General features: G+C 50.3%; 1 protein-coding gene across 3 annotated transcripts in view; it reads left to right on the top strand.

Annotated features, from left to right (window-relative positions):
• Positions 1–21,319, top strand: part of PLXNA4 (plexin A4) — a 611,173-nt gene that overhangs the window by 430,477 nt on the left and 159,377 nt on the right. For all 3 annotated transcript variants that reach the window (XM_064142725.1, XM_064142727.1, XM_064142726.1), the window contains 2 exons: positions 17,477–17,600; positions 21,015–21,168. In XM_064142725.1, the coding sequence (XP_063998795.1) occupies positions 17,477–17,600; positions 21,015–21,168 (278 nt within the window). The remainder of the gene's footprint in view (positions 1–17,476; positions 17,601–21,014; positions 21,169–21,319) is intronic.

Raw genomic sequence — 21,319 nt, 5'->3', positions numbered from 1 at the left:
ACCCTACCCTGGATCAGCTTGGCCACAGCCTCATCCAGCCTGGCCTTAAACACCTCCAGCCATGGGGTCTCAACCACCTCCTGGGCAACCCATTCCAGCCTCTCACCACTCTCATGCTCAACAACTTCCTCCTCACCTCCACTCTGACTCTCCCCACCTCCAGCTTTGCTCCATTCCCCCCAGTCCTGTCACTCCCTGACAGCCTCAAAAGTCCCTCCCCAGCTTTTTTTCTAGGCCCCCTTCAGATGCTGGCAGGCCACAAGAAGGTCACCTGGGAGCCTCCTCTTCTCCAGCCTGAACAGCCCCAACTCTTTCAGCCTGTCCTCATGTCTTTTATGGGCAGATGGGAAAAACCTGTTAGAGGCAGCAATGCTGTGATTTCTTTCTTGTGGACCTCCTGAGTGCTCTGGACTGAGTGCAGTTTGCAACCATGCCTTTGGGTCCTGCCTACTGCTTGTGATTTTGTGCTCTTAAGATTCTCCTCCAGCCTTTAGCTTCCAGGCTTCTGTTGCGCCTGGTTGGTTCAGCAACAAAAGGAGTTGCTGTGATTTAAGGGACAGCATAGGAGACACCCTGCAGCTTTCAGAAATGTCCTTTCTTTATGCCTTATAACCTCTGCAGGGGGTTGAAAAGGGTCAGTGGATGAAGGCAGAGGATTACCTATCCTCATAGATGTCAAACAAGTGTGTTTTTTTCCCTCAGACTGCCTCTGCAGTGGAGAGTAGGTTTCTTCTAGGGACATGTATATTTCATGGAGTCATAGAATCATGCACTCAGAGAGTCATAGAATGGCCTGAGTTGGAAGGGACCTTAAAGATCATAGAATCATAGAAACAACCAGGTAGGAAGAGGACTCCAAGATCATCCAGTCCAACCTAGCACCCAGCCCTGGCCAATCAACTAGACCATAGAATAGAATAGCCCATGGCACTAAGTGTCTCAGCCAGGCTTTGCTTCAACACCTCCAGCCATGGTGACTCCACCACCTTCCTGGGCAGCCCATTCCAATGCCAATCACTCTCTCTGACAACAACTTCCTCCTAACAGCCAGCCTAGACCTCCCCTGGCACAACTTCACACTGTGTCCCCTTCTTCTGTTGCTGCTTGCCTGAGGGAAGAGACCAACCCCACCTGGCTACAGCCTCCCTTCAGGCAGTTGTAGACAGCAATGAGCTCTGCCCTGAGCCTCCTCTGCTGCAGGCTGCACACCCCCAGCTCCCTCAGCCTCTCCTCACAGGGCTGTGCTCCAGGCCCCTCACCAGCTTCATTGCCCTTCTCTGGACACCTTACAACACCTCAACATCTCTCTTGAATTGAGGGGCCCAGAATTCGACACAGCACTCAAGATGTGTTGGATACAAGGGAAGAATAACCTCCCTTGTCCTACTGGCCACTCTGTTCCTGATAGAGGAAGTAGGATCACCTAGTTCCGATGCCCCTGCCACAGGCAGGGACACTTCTCTTTATACCATGTTGCTCAAAGCCTCATCTAACCTGGTCTTAGACACTTCCAGGGTTGTTCATCATGGTTGCTGCGAGCCACTGCTTCAAATGAATTTGGACTGTCAGGCAGAAATCCACAGCTAAGTGGCTCATTGGAGCAGCCTAGCTTCATGGCATAGGTCTCACTGGAAACCAGAGGTAATCAAAGTAGAGTTGCCCAGGCTGAAATGCTACCATCACCTGCAGCCTAAGGTTGGAATCCACCTGGGACAGTCTCTACCCCAAAGTTGTCCAGTTCCAGCCACTGACTGCAGAGCTTGTTTGGGCCTTTTGAGGACTGTCTGAAGATGATAGCTGCCATGGGAGGGACAGAGCCTTTCTGTAATGTTGAGCAGTACCAGCTGAGTGTATTCCAACATCACCTTCCCCAGACCCCCCTCCCTCATTTCCACACTCTCCTCCCTCTGTGCCAACAAACAATTTCCAATTCTTTATTGGACAAAGGCTCCAAGTTTCCAGGGATTTGCATGTGAAATGCTCCTGTTCATCTCAGGCTTGAATGAGCCATCAAAACGCTCATCAGGGATTTGCCCACAGAGGCACACACATGTGTACACACAAATCACTTGTCCCTGGCTGCACCGCAGCCATGCATGAGCTGCTGTGGTCTTTGGGCCACCTCTGAACCTTTGTTCACAAGCTGGGGCTGAGGAGCAGGTTGCATTTGTTGGACCAACCCAGGCCCCCCCACTCCCAGGCAAGATTAGCACTGCCAAGACAATCTGCAGCTCTGGAAGTGCATGTGTGTGTGGGGGGGAGGGTGTGAAAGGAAGGAGAAGGGGCATGAAATCCCCCAAAGCAAGGGGGAGGGATGCTGTTTATGGAGTGCTTGGCTTTGTAGGGCAGGAGATGGAGGAGTAAATCCCTTGCACCCACGCCCCGCGGGGCTCCGGGGGTGGGTTCATTAAATTGCTGCTATAGAGGGAGGAACCCACCTGGGGACAGAGATAAGGGGCGGGCGGTGGGACTGCTGCTCTGCCGCATAAGCTGGGAGAGTTATCAGGGCAGAAACTCGGCTTCTATTACCATGCATTAGAATAGATTAGCAGGCAGAGCAATTAGCATCCTCACTCTGTTTGGCGAAGTGACAGGGTCGGCGGGGATGAGGCATGTGGGGAAGAGGCAGCCTTGGCAGGGCAGTGTTCCCCCTCCTCTAAACTGCAGCCCTAGCATGGAGAGGATGGATGGATGAGGGCATGGAGTCAGTCATCAGCAAGTTTGCAGGTGACACTAAGCTGGGGGCAGATGTGGCTGGGTTGGAAGGCAGAAGGGCTCTGCAGCGGGACCTTGTCTGCCTGCACAGATGGGCAGAGTCCAATGGGATGGGGTTCAATAGCTCCAAGTGCAGGGTGCTGCACTTTGGCTACAACAACCCCATGCAGAGATACAGGCTGGGGTCGGAGTGGCTGGAGAGCAGCCAGACAGAGAGGGATCTGGGGGTGCTGATTGATACCCACCTGAACATGAGCCAGCAGTGTGCCCAGGTGGCCAAGAGAGCCAGTGGCATCCTGGCCTGCATCAGGAATGGTGTGGCCAGCAGGAGCAGGGAGGTCATTCTGCCCCTGTACTCTGCACTGGTTAGACCACACCTTGAGTGCTGTGTTCAGTTCTGGGCCCCCCAGTTTAGGAGGGACATTGAGATGCTTGAGCGTGTCCAGAGAAGGGCGACGAGGCTGGGGAGAGGCCTTGAGCACAGCCCTACGAGGAGAGGCTGAGGGAGCTGGGATTGGTTAGCCTGGAGAAGAGGAGGCTCAGGGGAGACCTTATTGCTGTCTACAACTACCTGAGGGGTGGTTGTGGCCAGGAGGAGGTTGCTCTCTTCTCTCAGGTGGCCAGCACCAGAACAAGAGGACACAGCCTCAGGCTGTGCCAGGGGAGATTTAGGCTGGAGGTGAGGAGAAAGTTCTTCACTGAGAGAGTCATTGGACACTGGAATGGGCTGCCTGGGGAGGTGGTGGAGTCGCCGTCCCTGGGGCTGTTCAAGGCAGGATTGGACGTGGCACTTGGTGCCATGGTCTGGCCTTGAGCTCTGTGGTAAAGGGTTGGACTTGATGATCTGTGAGGTCTCTTCCAACCCTGATGATACTGTGACTTCTGATTTTCTGGTCCTCTTCTGGTGCAGGGCTTTCCCCAGTGGGAGACTGAACAAAGCTGGGCTGAAAGGGAGCTTTAGTTAGTAGCCTGAAACCATTTTGTGGCTTGTGGTGTCAGGAAAATCACTTCAAAGGGTGAATTTCAACTTTCTTGAGTCACCTTTTCCACTTCTCTCTAAAAGAATGTGCAGACTTCTGGGTCCCTAAGTGCCATCAGTTAAAAAACAAACCAACCAAAACAAACCAACCAAACTTCACTGCTTTGGCTTCCTCAGGCCCTTTCAATGGCCCTTTTCCCATCTGTATTGTCTTGTTAACCATGAGAGTGTTGAAACACTGGAACAGGTTGGCTAGAGAAGTTGTGGGCACCTCATTCCTCGAAGCTTTTAAGACCAGGCTGGATGGGGATTTGAACAACCTGGTCTAGTGTGAGGTGTCCCTACCCACAGCAAGGTGTTGGAACTAGATGATCATAGAATCATAGAATCAACCAGGTTGGAAGAGACCTCCAAGATCATCCAGGCCAATCTATCACCCAGCCCTAGCCAGTCAACCAGACCATGGCACTAAGTGCCTCAGCCAGGCTTTTCTTGAAGACCTCAAGGGACAGTGCCTCCACCACCTCCCTGGGCAGCCCATTCCAATGCCAATCACTCTCTGCCAACAACTTCCTCCTAACATCCAGCCTAGACCTCCTCTGGCACAACTTGAGACTGTGTCCCCTTGTTCTATTGCTGGTTGCCTGGGAGAAGAGGACACCCCCCAACATGGCTACAACCTCTCTTCAGGTAGTTGTAGACAGTAATGAGGTCACCCCTGAGCCTCCTCTTCTGCAGGCTGCACACCCCCAGCTCCTTCAGCCTCTCCTCACAGGGTTTGTGTTCCAGGCCCTTCACCAGCTTTGTTGCCCTTCTCTGGACATGCTCCAGCACAATACTCAAGGTGTGGCCTGAGCAGTGCTGAGTACAGGGGCAGAAGAACCTCCCTTGTCCTGCTGGCCACACTGATGCAGGCCAGGATGCTTCCAACCCAAACCATTCTGTGATTCCATGATCTTTGCCCACACTTGTCTTTGATACTCGAAGAGCAGGTTTCTCAGCCGCTTTAGTTAGTCTCTTTAGAGACAAAAATGAAAACAAGGATCCAACTCCTTCCCCAGATGCACATGCATTTGCTGGGAAGGTTTGCCATCCTCTCTCAGCCAAGACAGGTTTTCCAGCAGTGACTTTGCTCATGATCTCAGCTTGGATTTGTCCTTCTTTCCCCATAGCATCTCCTGCCTTCCTGTTGTGAATGGAGTATCACTGGCAGTGGATAAAGTTGAAAACAAGGATCTAACTCCTTCCCTAGATGCACATGCATTTGCTGGGAAGGCTTGCCATCCTCTCTCAGCCAGGATAGGTTTTCCAGCAGTGACTTTGCTCATGATCTCAGCTTGGATTTGTCCTTCTTTCCCCATAGCATCTCCTGCCTTCCTGTTCTGAATGGAGTATCACTGGCAGTGGATGAAATTTAACTCCTTGATGGCAAGGAGACCTAAATTTCAGCTGTCCTCTGGCAGGCATGGTAGGCATCCTGGATGCCAGAAAGGGTAGGGAGGGAGGGGTGGCTATTTGCCACATCTCCATGTAAAGTTTAAGGTCAGTTATTCCTGCGTCTTGGCATTTATGGCATTCCTATTCTTAGGACCTCGAGGGAACCTGGAAATGTCAAAACATTGCTAAAACTGACCTTAAACTTTATATGCAGGTGGGACTGAATCTCCTTCCTGTTCCTAACTCCAGATAGAAAATTGCTTTGGCTCCAGCAGAGGAAAAAGCAAATTTCATCTGCTCCCTCCTTCCCCAGCCTTGCATCCCCCTTGTGATAAAGTCATCTCAGGAGATGCAAAGCCAGCTTTACATGCTGGTCAGACTTTGGTTAAGACAAACCTCACATCCCCAGATTCCTTTAATTGCTCTGTTTCTGTCTCATCCTTCTTTCCAAGTGGGAAATCAACAAACTTTTCCCCAGTAAAAAAAAAATGAAGCTGTCATATCTCATCCTGAAAGAGGAACCAGACTAATGAGACCGATCCAGACCACCACAGGAAGATAGCCTGAAACTCCAGAGCCTCCTGGAAATGAGTGCTTCTCTCTGTGTCCTGCAGTTCCTTTTCCCCAACTCCCTGTCCCCAGCCCTGGATGAAAGGATGTCATTAGGAGAGACTGCACTTGGCTTCCACTGAGCTCCCTCTGCTGACCACCTTGCAAAAGACATCACCGACCTACCTGTCTGGTCTTTGAGTAGACATCCCTTCTGGCCATGAAGCAAGGTCTTTGGGCAAAGCAGGGACAAGAAGTCCTGGACTGTCCTCTCTGTAATATTTTTGCTGAGGAGGTAGGCTGGGAAAATAAGCAGGACATCAAATGACCTCTTTCCAGTAGCTGCCTGGCATATGCAGAGAGGAAAATCCAAGTGATCATAGAATCATAGAATCAACCAGATTGGAAGAGACCTCCAAGATCATCCAGGCCAACCTAGCACCCAGCCCTGTGCAATCAACTAGACCATGGCACTAAGTGCCTCAGCTAGGCTTTTCTCCAACACCTCCAGGGACAACAACGCCACCACCTCCCTGGGCAGCCCATTCCAATGCCAATCACTCTCTGCCAACAACTTCCTCCTAACATCCAGCCTAGACCTCCCCTGCCACAACTTGAGACTGTGTCTCCTTGTTCTGTTGCTGCTTGCCTGGCAGAAGAGCCCAACCCCACCTGGCTGCAGCCTCCCTTCAGGGAGCTGTAGGCAGCAATGAGGTCACCCCTGAATCTGGAGGTCTCTTCCAACCTGATTGATTCTATGATTCCTCCCTGAACTATCTGCTTCTGTCTATTTAGTTTACTTATTTAGTTGGGTATCCAGCAGGGGCCACCACATTTGGCTGATGATGCTGTGATGGTTTGGATGTTCCCTGCCCCCCCCCATACTTTGGAAATCACCCAGACTAGACTCAGCAGCTCTGGGAATTGAATGAAGCTTATATTTACAGCTAGCACAATATACAGGCAGATATTTACAGTATATACACTTGTAGGCAGAAATAGACAAGATAAAAGGTAATACAGAAACACAACAGCCCTCCCAGAAACCTGAGTCCCAAGGAGAGGCTCCCAACCACCCTTCTACCTTCCTCCCACCCCTCTCAACCTTACCCCAGTCCCAAGGAAGAATGGAGGTTCAGCCAGGGGGTTAGGAAGCAAAGTGGATTAATCAGATAGATTGCAGAGAGGCTAGAGAGAGCTGCAGCTCAGCCTGTTCCCCCAGCAGAAGTGCCTTATCTATGTTTGGATTCTTGTATCTCTCAGCAAGCCTATGAGTGAAGTAGACATAATTCTGTTTTCCTTTTCACAGCCTGTAATGTAGTTCTTCTCACCAAAACATTCTAGCTAGCTTCAAACTAGCACAGGTGTGAATTAGCAGGACTATTTCTGCCTCTCCCTCAAGCCTTGTGTCTCTAGGCCACTGTGTAGCAGCTGAGCACCTCCAACCTTGCAAGCCCAAATGAGAAGAGCAACTGGATGCAAGATCTTATCTTTTAGAAAACAATTACCACTAGAAAGGCCAGGCAGAAGGGTCACCATGCCTTTTAAATGCATCCAATTTGTTATCACAAGTGATATTAAAGGCTTGCTGGCCTGCTCTAGGGTAGGGTGTCCCTGCCCATAGCAGGCGGGTTGGAACTAGGTGATCCTTTTGGTCCTTTCCAACCCTGACTGATTCTGTGATTCTGAGTAAGGCAAAAGCTCCTAGCTCATGAGAAAAGCCCAGCTAGAGATAGGATGAGAGGAAATGGCCTCAGAATGTACCAGGGGAGGTTTGGGTTGGACATTAGAAAACAATTCTTGGATGATCTTGGAGGTCTTTTCCAACCTGGTTGATTCTATGATTCTATGAAAGAATGGTCAGGCATTGGAACAGGCTGCCCAGGGAGGTGGTGGATTCATCATCCCTGGAGGGCTCCAGAACACATGTAGAAGTGGCACTTTGGGACACTGATTAATGGCTAAGATTGTGCTGGGTTGAAGGCTGGAGTTGATTATGTTAAAAGTCTTTTCCAACCTGTGATTCATGGGATTATGGAGAGTGGTGGTGAATGGTGCCACATCCAGCTGGCAGCTGTCACTAGTGGTGTGCCCCAAGGATCAGTGCTGGGCACAGTCCTGTTCAATAGCTTTGTTGGTGATCTGGACCAGGGGATTGAGTCCAGCATCAGTAAGTTTGCAGGTGACACCAAGCTAGGAACAGGCATGGAGCTGTTGGAGGGTAGGAGAGCCCTGCAGAGGGACCTGGAGAGGCTGGATGGGTGGGCAGAGGCCAATGGGATGAGATTGAACAAGGCCAAGAGCAGGGTTGTGCACTTTGGCCACAACAACTCCAAGCAGCACTACAGGCTGGGGACAGAGTGGCTGGAGAGGGCAGAGCCAGGCAGAGAGGGACCTGGGGGTACTGGTAGAGAGTAGCTGAAGATGAGCCAGCAGTGTGCCCAGGTGGCCAAGAGAGCCAATGGCATCCTGGCCTGGATCAGGAGCAGTGTGGCCAGCAGGACAAGGGAGGTTATTCTGCCCCTGTACTCAGCACTGCTCAGGCCACACCTTGAGTGCTGTGTCCAGTTCTGGGCCCCTCAATTCAAGAGAGATGTTGAGGTGCTGGAACATGTCCAGAGAAGGGCAACAAAGCTGGTGAGGGGCCTGGAGCACAGCCCTGTGAGGAGAGGCTGAGGGAGCTGGGGGTGTGCAGCCTGCAGCAGAGGAGGCTCAGGGCAGAGCTCATTGCTGTCTACAACTACCTGAAGGGAGGCTGTAGCCAGGTGGGATCGGTCTCTTCTGCCAGGCAAGCAGCAACAGAACAAGGAGACACAGTCTCAAGCTGTGTCAAGGGAACTCTAGGCTGGATGTGAGGAGGAAGTTGTTGTCAGAGAGAGTGATTGGCATTGGAATGGGCTGCCCAGGAGGTGGTGGAATCACCGTCCCTGGAGGTGTTGAAGCAAAGCCTGGCTGAGGCACTTAGTGCCATGGTCTGATTGACTGGCTAGGGCTGGGTGCTAGGTTGGACTGGATGATGTTGGAGGTCTCTTCCAACCTGGCTGATTCTGTGATTCTATGATTCTATGATTCTCTCTGCCACGCATCCACCTGCACCTCGCTTTCCTGTCTCTGCGTGGCAATGTTTCCACCTCACAGAGGTGTCGTGAAGTTTAATTAGCTGCAGGCAGAGCCCTTTGAGATCCTCAGATGAGAGCTGCAGTAGAAGCACCAAGTATTCATTTAGCATTATTGAAGTAATTGGTTAGTGGATGGTGAGCAGAGGGTGAGTGTTAGCAGTGTTTACTCTTCATGGGAGATGAGGAGGAAATGACATTGCTCATGGTTCAGTGGCAGGACCAGTTTCTCAGTGGTTGCCTTAATGGGTTGAAGAGAAGCAGGACACTTACAGTTGTTAAAGAGGCAAGTGATAATGAAATAGCAGGTGTTATGAAGATGCAGGGAGAAGCACAGTGCCTACACCATAATCTCATGCAAATAAGCTGGGGAGAAGAATATGCTCTTTTAGGTGTCTTCAGTGTAATGGGATGCCACTGGGTGGGAGTTCCACGCTGGCTAATTATAGCCTGAATAGCTCTGAAGGAGGTTATGTGGCAGTGGAAAGTGATCTGGGTGCACTGACAGACCTAACGTGTGCGAGTTACTGATACTTTATTACAGCAACCCAGTCCTTGGCAGTGTGAGGTGTTTCTCCTGCAGAAGCCAGAAACAAACACAGCAGAGTGACAGCCATCTCCAAGGGCTCAAAGCATATAGGATCCTAGAGGGCAGGGATGGCATCCAGAGGGACTTGGACAGGCTGCAGAGGTGGGCACAATCCAACCTCAGGAGGTTCAACAAGACCAAGTGCAAGGTTCTGCATCTGGGTTGAGGCAAAGCCAAGCACAGATCCAGGCTGGGCAGTGAGTGGTTGGAGAGCAGCCCTGAGGAGAGGGACTTGGGGGTGCTGGTGGATGAGAAGCTCAACAGGAGCCAGCAGTGTGCACTTGCAGCCCACAGGGCTAACCAGAGCCTGGGCTGCAGGAGGAGAAGTGTGGCCAGCAGGTGGAGAGAGGTGATTCTCCCCCTCTGCTGTGATCTGGTGAGACCCCACCTGGAGTACTCTGTCCAGTTCTGAAGCCCTCATTACAAGAAGGATGTGGAGCTGCTGGAGCATGTCCAGAGCAGGGCCAGGAGGATGCTCAGAGGCTGCAGCAGCTCTGCTGTGAGGACAGACTGAAAGAGTTGGGGCTGTGCAGTGTGGAGAAGAGGAGGCTCCCAGGTGGCCTTCTTGTGGCCTTTCAGTACCTGGAGGGGGCTACAAAAAAGACAGAGAGGAACTTTTGAGGCTGTCAGGGAGTGACAGGCCTGGGGGGAATGGAGCAAAGCTGGGGGTGGGTAGGTTCAGGCTGGATGTGAGGAAGAAGTTGTTGAGCATGAGAGTGGTGAGAGCCTGGAATGGGTTGCCCAGGGAGGTGGTTGAGGCCCCATGGCTGGAGGTGTTTGAGGCCAGGCTGGCTGAGGCTGTAGCCATCCTGCTCTAGGGTAGGGTGTCCCTGTCCATGGCTGGGGGATTAGAACTAGCTGATCCTTGTGGTCCCTTCCAACCCTGACTCATTCTGTGATTCTGTAATTGTTTTGATTGGGAAAGATCTCTAAGATCATTCAGTCCAACCATTGACCACTGTGGCCATTGAGACATGTCTCAAAGTGCCACATCAGAAGCAGTTAGTGGGTTTGGCATATTTCATTATTTTAGAGGTGTTCTCCAACCAAAACTATTCTAGGTGCTAGGTTGGCCTGGCTGATCTTAGAGGTCTCTTCCAGCCTGATTGATTCTATGATTCTATGAGTTGCTGGTGCATGTCCAGAAAAGGGCAACAACACTGGTGAAGGATCTAGAGCACAGGTCTTGTGAGAAGTGGCTTAAGGAGCTGGGGTTGTTCACCTTGCAGAAAAGGAGGCTGTGGAGAAATCCCCCTTGCCATCCACAACTACTTCAAAGGAGGCTGCAGTGAAATCCCCCTTGCCATCCACAACTCCTTCAAAGGAGGCTGCAGTGAAATCCCCTTTGCCATCCACAGCTGCTTCAAAGGAGGCTGCAGTGAAATCCCCTTTGCCATCCACAGCTGCTTCAAAGGAGGCTGCAGTGAAATCCCCTTTGCCATCCACAGCTGCTTCAAAGGAGGCTGCAGTGAAATCCCCTTTGCCATCTACAGCTCCTTCAAAGGAGGCTGCAGTGAAATCCCCCTCTGCCATCCACAACTCCTTCAAAGGAGGCTGCAGTGAAATCCCCTTTGCCATCCACAACTCCTTCAAAGGAGGCTGCAGTGAAATCCCCTTTGCCATCCACAGATCCTTCAAAGGAGGCTGCAGTGAAATCCCCTTTGCCATCCACAACTGCTTCAAAGGAGGCTGCAGTGAAATCCCCCTCTGCCATCCACAGCTCCTTCAAAGGAGGCTGCAGTGAGCTAACTGTTAGTCTCTTCTCCCAAGTAAGAAGCAATAGGAGAAGATAAACTAGAAGTGGTCTCAAGTTGTGCCAGGGAAGGCTCAGGTTGGACATTAGGAATTTTTTTTGGACCAAAAAAGGTTGTCAAGCCCTGAAACAGGCTGCCCAGGGCAGTGGTGGAGTTGCTATCCCTGGAGTGATTTGAAAGAGATGTAGATGTGGTTGTGAGGGGCATGCTTTAGTGGTGACCTGGCAATGCTGGGTTAACAATTATACTCAGTGATCTTAAAGGTCCTTTCCAACCAAAACAATTCCATGGCTCTATGATTCTGTGATTATCCCTTTCACAGTCCAGCTGCCATGTGAAAGCAGCTGCCTTCCAGGTGACCACTTTTCTAAGGCAGGCACTTGTAGCTGGAAGTACTTAGTGATTAAAATTCCCATTTGCCTTTATTTACAATTTGCTGAACTTACTTTTTTTGGGCTGCAATGTCCCCGCTGGGCAGCTGCTGGGTGCTTTGTCACATTCACTTCTGTGGTTTAGCCAACACCATTCAGGGATTTGAGAGCCTGATGCTGGAGGGCAATATTTTGCTCTGCACACGCTGAAACAATTTCCTCCCCTGTTTCCTCCCAGCTCTTGGGAGAGGGCAGAACATTTTTGGCAGTGCAGAGGAAGACTGAAGAGGGAGAAGGTTAACATTCTTCCTCCTTCCCTGAAAAGCTACCACTTCCTGCATCTGAAGGACCTGAGCTGCAGATGCTGGGTAGAGAATTTGGAGAGTGTGGTGTGTAGATCCATAGGATGCTCCATACATTCCAGCTCAGGATAGACGAAGTGGTCAAGGAAGAGGATGTATATGAAACCACAGGCAAAAAGCTCTGGAGAATGGTAGGGATTGGAAGGGACCTTTGGAGATTATCTAGGAGAACACCCCTGCCAAAGCAGTATCACCTAGGGGAGGTCACACAGGAACACATCCATACAGGTCTTGAAAGTCTCCAGAGGAGACTCCATAACCTCTTTTGGCAGCCTGTTTCAAGGTTCCCTTCACCCTAACAGTAAAGAGGTTTTTTCTTGTATTGAGGGGGAACTTTCTGTGTTCCAGATTGTATCCCTTGCCTCTTGTCCTGTGATAGAACACCACTGAAAATTAGCACCTTCAGGTATCTATAAACATTAATAAGACTTCCTCTCAGTCTTCTTTTTTCCCCCCAGTCTAACCAGCCCCAAGGCTCTCAGCCCTTCAGGCACATGTTCCAGTCTCTTTTTTCCCCCCAGTCTAACCAGCCCCAAGGCTCTCAGCCCTTCAGGCACATGTTCCAGTCTCTTGATCATCCTTATAGAATCATAGAATCATCCAGGTTGGAGGAGACCTCCAAGATCAGCCAGTCCAACCTAGCACCCAACCCTACCCAATCAACTAGACACTAAGTGCCTCATCCAGGCTTTGCTTGAACACCTCCAGGGACAGTGACTCCACCACCTCCCTGGGCAGCCCATTCCCATGGCAAATCACTCTAGCCCTCTGTTGGACATGGAGTCCAACGACCCTGCCAAGCAGGATCCCCTAGGGTAGTTCACACAGGAATGCATCCAGCAGGTTTGGAAAGTCCCCAGAGAAGGAGACTCCACCACCTCTCTGGGCAGCCTGTTCCAGGGCTCTGTCACCCTCCCTGTAAAGAAGTTTCTCCTCGTATTGAGCTGAAATCTTCTCTGATCCAGTTTGTAGCTCTTGCTCCTTGTCTTGTTGCTGCTGACCACAGAAAAGTATTTCTTAAGTATTTCCCTGTCCCTCTTGAAGTGGGGAAGAGAAAAGCCTCCATCACTCCTTTCTGCATGGGAAAACCCACTGCAGGTGGCTCCACCCCTTTAGGCTTGATTTATGCAGCAGCTGGCAGCAATTACCTGGGGTGATTTATGCTGCTAGCTCAAGGAAGGTACCTGTGATGTTGATTTAAGAGCCTGAACCTTTCTGGTGACCTAGAACCCAGTGTTTTGGGGTTAAATTTTTTATGTTAAGCAGAGCTTCCCCCATCATCAGACTCAAGGACCAGGTTTGGTAGCTGTGTTGGGTGCTTTGAGGGCTTTTTTTTTGCATTGAAAAGATTCAGGTGCTCAAAGTCAGGATTGGAAGTGACTCATAGAATCAATCATAGAATCAACCAGGTTGAACCTATAGGCAACGGGGTTTGCAGATAGGGATACAAAAGCAACTCAGTATGGTTGAGCTTGCATGGTACAATGCTTAGGGACTAGCCTCAAACTGCAGAGCTTAGAATCATAGAATCAAGCAGTTTGGAAGAGACCTCCAAGATCATCCAGTCCAACCTAGCACCCAGCCCTATCCAGTCAACTAGACCATGGCAGTAAGTGCCCCAACCAGGCTTTTCTTGAACACCTCCAGGGATGGTGACTCCACCACCTCCCTGGGCAGCCCATCCCAATGCCAATCACTCTCTCTGTGCCAACAACTTCCTCCTAACATCCAGCTCTGTAACTCTATGAAATTCCTGCTCAGTGGTGGGCCTGAGTACACAAATCCTATTCCTAAATGCTTAACCTATATTCATGTGTTGTCCTTCTGTGGAAATGTGCTGGATGTGTTTGCAACCTGCTGTGCTGTTTCACTGGAGCTGAGCTTGGGTATCTGCCTGTTTCATTTCAGAGTGTCCAGACATTTCTGTTGTGTTGTGGCTGGACCAAATGCATAGGAGAGAGCAGGAACATTGTGAAGAATTTGGGTACTTGTGCTTTGACACTGAGCCCAAAAGGGTTTCCTTCCAAGGTATACCCGGGAGAGGAGTCCCCATGCCCCGCAGGGCTTTGCTGGGATTGCAGGGTCTATTTGCTTGACTGAAGTGCTTACCAAAATCTCAGGTCAGCATTTTGCTGTGGCTTTCGTTCCACAAGAGGGAGCTTACACTTTTGGGAGTAATCAGCACTCCATCCAACCCTCCAGAGACTGCACATTTAAAATTCCTGATCCAGCATGCAGCAGCGCTGGAAGAGCCTTAATGGGATGAAGGCTCCCAGGGAAAAGAGAGCAGCAGCTGCAGTGCTCATCTTGCTCTCTCCCATCTGCAAAGCAAACCAAGAGCATGCTGAGGGTGGCAGAGCTGGCATGTTCTGATTCCTGACACCAGAAATGCAAAACTGTCCTCTACCAGAAAGATGGAGCAAGCTGAGTTTGAAATGTGAGTGTTCTTGACTCTGAAGGCAATGGAGTACTGGCACAGGTTGCCCAGGGAGGTGGCAGAGGCTCCATCCCTTGAAGACATTCAAGGTCAGGCTTGATGGGGCTCTAAGCAACTTGATCTAGTTGAAGATGTCCCTGCTTACTGTAGGGTGCTTGGATAAGATGACCTTTGAGGGTCCCTTCCAACCCAAACCATTTTATGATACTGTGATTATATCTAGTGACAGCCACTAGAAAGAATCCAAGCTGAGGGAGCTGGGGGTGTGCAGCCTGCAGAAGAGGAGGCTCAGGGGGGACCTCATTGCTGCCTACAACTACCTGAAGGGAGGCTGTAGCCAGGTGGGGTTGGTCACTTCTGCCAGGCAAGCAGCAATAGAAGAAGGGGACACAGTCTCAAGTTGTGGTGGGGGAGGTCTAGGCTGGATGTTAGGAGGAAGTTGTTGTCAGAGAGAGTGATTGGCATTGGAATGGGCTGCCCAGGGAGGTGGTGGAGTCACCATGCCTGGAGGTGTTGAAGCAAATCCTGGCTGAGGCACTTAGTGCCATGGTCTGGTTGACTGTCTAGGGCTGGGTGCTAGGTTGGCCTGGATGAACTTGGAGGTCTCTTCCAACCTGCTTGATTCTATGATTCTAAGCTCTGCAGTTTGAGGCTAATCCCTAAGTTTTGTAGCATGCAAGCTCAACCATACTGAGTTGCTTTTGTATCCCTATCTGCAAACCCCCTTGCCTATAGGTGCAATCTCTGCTTCAGGGAGCAAGGACATTGAGGCACGATCTCAGATCTAACCTTTCCAGCAGCCCCCAAGTGCTCTCCCAGCTAAGACTCTGCGAGTCCAGGAGCGGGTGAATAATTTAACATCACCACTTAGTCTTTATAGCTGATTTTATTGGGGGGTAATAGCACTGCTAATAACAAAATCCATTGAAGACACCCTCTGCAAGTCTGTAACATTAGCCTAATGGTGAAAGGTAATTGGCATGTAGTTGAAACTGTCCTTTTGTATTAACCCTGTGGATTTCTAGGCAGACACCTTCCCTGAAGCAGTGGCCTTGGCAGTGCCTGTGGAGTAAAATACAAATGTGTTTCATGCACACCTGGATGCAAATGCAAATCTAGAGTGAAACATTGCTGGCTACAACTTCCTGGAAGGAGGTTGTAGCCAGGAGGGGTTGGTCCCTTCTGCCAGGCAAGCAGCAACAGAATAAGGGGACACAGTCTCAAGTTGTGGCAGGGGAGGTCTAGGCTGGATGTGAGGAGGAAGTTCCTGGCAGAGAGAGTGATTGGCATTGGGATGGGCTGCTCAGGGAGGTGGTGGAGTTGTCATCCCTGGAGGTGTTGAAGCAAAGCCTGGCTGAGGCACTTAGTGCCATGGTCTGGTTGACTGGCTAGGACTGGGTGCTAGGTTGGCCTGGATGATCTTGGAGATCTCTTCCAACCAGATTGATTCTATGATTCTATGGGTACCTCGCTCTGTGAACAATTTCAACACTTTATGATAGCTCAAATACTAAAATCATAAAGAGAAAGGTATACTGGAAGCTACAATGCTTATAGCTCAAATACTAGAATCATAGAGAGAAAGGTATATTGCTGGTGATCAGCACCCCAGAGTAACAAGTTGTTACACCAATATAGTTAGATCATTGTTCTCCCCCTTTACTGCAGTGATACAGCCACTTATATGCCAACTTGGAAGAGGCATAGCTAGCTTAGTTAAGATTGGTACATGTGGAAGGTACAGATAGGCCTAAGGTTATGTGTGAGGTACAGATAGAATCATAGAATCAACCAGGTTGGAAGAGACCTCCAAGATCATCCAGTCCAACCTAGCACCCAGCCCTAGCCAATCAACCAGACCATGGCACTGAGTGCCTCATCCAGGCTTTGCTTCAACACCTCCAGGCACGGTGACTCCACCACCTCCCTGGGCAGCCCATTCCAATGCCAATCACTCTCTCTGCCAACAACTTCCTCCTAACATCCAGCCTGTACTTCCCCTAGCTCATATAAACAACTTGTAGGGTCAGCCTCCTGTGGCCAGCAGACCCTGCCTCCTGCAGCTGCATGTGGGGGTTTGCTTCACCATCTTAGTTCCTGCCTCCGGGATGGACTCAAGGACACTCCTCAGCACAGGTTGCTCATATCCTCTGTTAGCAAGAAATCCATCCACAGTGTATGAGAAGGAGTGCTGAGTAACTCTGTTGATCAAAGAGCAGCTTATAGTCACCCTGTCCATCTGACCACCAAAACTCCTGAGATGCATAGGTGGCAGGGCTGGCAGGCACTTAGCTTCTTAAGGTAGGCAGCCTCACTGTAAACCACACCATCATGGTGGTCAGACTGGTGCCGCTCCAAGCCAGCTCCCTAGGCTCTAGGTAGAGGTGGGTTCAGAAATCTGTGACATATGGCCAGGACATCCCAGAAGAGTGAGGAGAAGAGAAGAGAGTTGCTCCTTTATTTTGGAATCTGTTGCATGCCATCTTTCCCTACTGCTCGTGCACATACTTGCAAACCTCATTTCCCTTGGATCTTATCTCTAGTAATCTGTTAGACCACACCTTGAGTACTGTGTTCAGTTCTGGGCCCCCCAGTTTAGGAGGGACATTGAGATGCTTGAGCGTGTCCAGAGAAGGGCGACGAGGCTGGGGAGAGGCCTTGAGCACAGCCCTACGAGGAGAGGCTGAGGGAGCTGGGATTGGTTAGCCTGGAGAAGAGGAGGCTCAGGGCAGACCTTATTGCTGTCTACAACTACCTGAGGGGTGGTTGTGGCCAGGAGGAGGTTGCTCTCTTCTCTCAGGTGGCCAGCACCAGAACAAGAGGACACAGCCTCAGGCTGCGCCAGGGGAGATTTAGGCTGGAGGTGAGGAGAAAGTTCTTCACTGAGAGAGTCATTGGACACTGGAATGGGCTGCCCGGGGAGGTGGTGGAGTCACCGTCCCTGGAGCTGTTCAAGGCAGGACTGGACGTGGCACTTGGTGCCATGGTCTGGCCTTGAACTCTGTGGTAAAGGGTTGGACTTGATGATCTGTGAGGTCTCTTCCAACCTTGGTGATACTGTGATACATACCAACTCTTCCCTCTTACCCACCCTGGGGGGGGACTGTGCTCACCCTCTCAGCCTGTGCTGGTGCTGACCCTGTGGCTGTGCGTCTCCCTTTGCTCAGGTGCACAAGGAAGGAGCGGTGCGAGCGCTCCGCGGAGCCGCGGCGGTTCGCCTCGGAGATGAAGCAGTGCGTCCGGCTCACCGTGCATCCCAACAACATCTCCGTCTCCCAGTACAACGTCTTGGTGAGGAACGTTAATCCTTGCCCTCCCCCACCCCAGGGTTCATCTGCCCATACAGTCTGACAGACCCAGGTATGTGCAACCTGGAATCAGCATGAAGGGGAAGGACTGGCAGCTTGAGGCAAGAGGTTCTCCAGGCTCCATTACCTTCTCCAGCACTTTTCCCAGCACAAGGAAAGATTTGTCGTGGAAGGACATTTTGACCTTGGTTATTTCCTGTCTAGAAGTGTGGAAAGAGGCCTCTCTGTTTGCTGTGAGTAGCTGGGAGCAGGTCTGAAGGGACTCTGCTCTGTAATGTTGTCTGTACCCAATGCAGTTGCTCACATCCCTGGGAGAAGAATTTCTTTGTGGCTGGACTTTAGGCAAGGGACATTATCATTATTGGTAATTACCTTCTAGAAGAAGGACAAGTGAGGGGTTCCATAAGCTACTTCAGTAACCTTCAAGTTCCCATTATCTTGAGTGGAAATGTCTCCTTCTTAAGCCACCAAGAACTTTGTTTTGCTTCAGCTCCTTCACTAAGTACAGAGAACAGAGAGAAGCAAGATGCCACACAGAGTGCACTAAGGCTGCTGAGGTTCCTGATAGCTCTTTCAACCTTCCTTAGTACAAAGTTTAAGCTTTATGGTCTTGAGCTACCCAAGTTGACAGCCAGTGAATTCACACAGTGAATGCTGGCAGGGCAGTAGATGATCTGGATCATTTCCTGGGCTTGAGGCAAGAAATCTCTGTTGAAGATCTAACCAGCTTGTGGTTTCTCTCCTGCCTCATGACAGCAGTACTTTATGTGGTGAGTTCCAAACATGCTCTGAGAAGCTGGCAGAAACACACTGGATTCAGGTTACCAGGGTCATAATAATTAGGACTGGAATTAAATTGATAATCCAGGCTCTAAAAGATCCATCTCTGGAGCCCTCTGAGATGTCTAAATGGGTGCAGCTGCCAGACATCTTCTAGGTGTCAGGTTTTGGAGTGCTAATGTTTCTTCAGTGATAATGAAATCAGCCTTTCAAAGCCTGCATGTCCAATCATTGCTGCTTTGTTTCAGCCTCTTAACTTTGCTGAGACTTTACCTTCCTGGGCTTCAAACAAAGCTGATCTGAGACATCTTTGTTCTTCTGGGAGTTCAAGGGTTTATTTTTTTCTTTTTCTCTCAGTAGCCATTGAATTCTTTCATGTTGGAATGAATCCTGAGGGACCAGCTGGCTCAGGGTGATTGAAAATGATAACAGAAGGCTTTTACCTCTGGGTTATTGCCAGGGCAAGCCAACCTAGAGCTGCTGGGATCAGAAGTTGCCATCTTCTGATTGTTGCCCAATAACCTGCACGAATCTAGGAGTCTCAGCCCAGTTTTAGATGGACTGGTGGCTCAACTCATCCACAGGCACCACAGATAGTCTCTTGTCAAACCAGGAGAGGAGCACCAATGAACAAATGACTGGTGGTGTCTCTGCTGGGTTGCAGGAAAGAATCAAAGGCCATGTCTTGCCCACCGAGGCAGAGAAGGTATCCACGTGGCCAGATTTTGAGCACTGAGAGAGGCTTAGAAAACTGTATATGAATCTGTTTCAGTCCAGGGCTGCTGCTCTGAGGTCTCTGAGATATTTTTTGGGGGAAAACTCCATTCTTTCCTCATTGTAACAGCTTCAGAGCAAGTGTGTGAGATGTAGGACATCTTGTCTGTTCAGAGCTCACAGACATTTGTGGCCAAGCACTACTGGTCTATCCACTGGTGTCATCTTCTGCGTGGCACACCTTCACTCTGCATCATCCATGCTCAGAAGGCTTTAGAATCATAGAAGCTGCTTCATATGAGCTCTGGTTCATAGACATAGAATCATAGAATCAACCAGGTTGAAAGAGACCTCTAAGATCATCCAGTCCAACCTAGCACCCAGCCCTATCCGTCAACTGGACCATTTCCCCCTTCTCCATTGCTAGCAGGGTTTTGATGGACTAGGAGAATGGATTTAGCCTGGGTGCTAAATCCCTCCAAATAATCCAAGCTTGACCCTGCTCCTCTTACTCCAAGACAAAAAAATACCAAAACTCACCTTCCCCATTGCCATTTTACATTGTCCAAACCCAAACATACTCTCACAAAGGCTTTATGTCAGCCAGGGCTAAGGCCTGTCTTCTCAGCCTTTCTCCCTAATGCTGTCTATTGGGAAGAAATAACTCTAAGCTTTCTCAAAGTGAGGAAAACACAGTGTAGGAGAGCAGGAAGCATTATGTCATGTTATCCTCTCCTGCTTTGTCACCTGAACTGACCTCTGTTCTTTGTGCTGATAGAAACAACACTTCAGCATGCATTTGTGACTCCTTTCAAGTGGCTGTCACCTCAGATGGGGCCTCAGCTAGCTCCTGGAGGAGGCAAGTGTGGAGAGCATCTGTGCTTGTGTCAAGTGATTTGCTCTAGTGTTTGGACACAAACCCACTGAATTTGTACTACCTGCTAGGTAATCAGCAGATGCTAGAAGTACACTGGGATGCCTCTCTGTGTTCAGACATGATCTGGTGGGTTGAGCAGGATCCTCAGTGATGGAGAGCCACGATGGAGGACCTTAACTGGGTCCTTAACTTGTCTGGAAAGATAACATCATGAAAGTCCTTCTCTAGACAGCGAACACGGTGGAAACCAGCCACGAGATTCCTTTTTTTCTTCATAGCCACATTTTCACATCAACAGATGTGAAATCCAATAAACCCTGGGCAATTCCTCCTTCACAGCTTACGTTATGTTTGGAGCTCCCATTATAGCATGTCCCCAGAGCCAACTGCTTCTTTGGTGGGATGGGCAGGAGGTTTGCTTGTGCCTCTAGAGACAGCGGTTGTTTTGTGGTGGACTGAAGGCTGTAACTAGACTCTCCTTACACAGGAACTTGGTGGCAGAGTGCTCCCCCATCTGCTGATGCTAGGAGAGCAGCCCGTAGAGAGTTAGACTGGAGCGCTACAGTTTCTCTGTAGTCTGCAGAGTGCCTCTTGTGAGTAGTGGTCACCTTCCTCAGAAACCGCGTGCCTCGGGGGCCTCCCGAGCCCTGGTCTTCATGGCTGGCTCCAAAGACTCCCTACCTAACCTTACACTTGCATGACAGATAGTGAGCACTCCCACCCCTCCACTGACCCAGCCAGCACTGGGATACAGTGCAGTTGTCCCTGCATAGCCACCTACCACTTGTGTTGGCATCGGCATCTCATCTCCTTCCCCCTCCGCACACACATCCCTCTCCTGAACCGCTGCTTTCTGTCGAAGGAGGATGCTCTGTCTAGCAAGAGGCTCTTTGTCCAACCTCTCCAGTGTAATTCTCTCCCACTGACCCAGCTCTGTTGTTTGGCTTAGGATTTTCTCTTTTGTTTTTTTTCTTTTTCTTTTTCCTCTATCTCTTCTTCCCTCTCTCCCTCCCTCTGTGCTTGCAGCTCGTCTTAGAGACCTACAACGTTCCTGAGCTGTCAGCAGGAGTCAATTGCACCTTTGAGGACCTTTCAGAGATGGACGGCTTGGTGGTGGGCAGTCAGATCCAATGCATCTCACCAGCTGCCAAAGAGGTGCCCCAGATCATCACAGAAAATGGTGGGTGTCTCACACCTCCTCCATCTGCATGTCTCATTCCCCTCCTCACCCCACACCTCTGTGTCCTGCTTTTACTCAACGTTTGGCTCATGGGAGAGTGAGGACATGGTTATGCACAACACAGGGAGTAGATGGGACACTGTGCTGGTGC

Source organism: Pogoniulus pusillus, chromosome 4 (assembly GCF_015220805.1).
Source record: "Pogoniulus pusillus isolate bPogPus1 chromosome 4, bPogPus1.pri, whole genome shotgun sequence".
NCBI classification, from domain to species: Eukaryota; Metazoa; Chordata; class Aves; order Piciformes; family Lybiidae; genus Pogoniulus; species Pogoniulus pusillus.
Note: the sequence above shows the minus strand (reverse complement) of the source record. Positions and strands in the feature narration are given on the sequence as shown.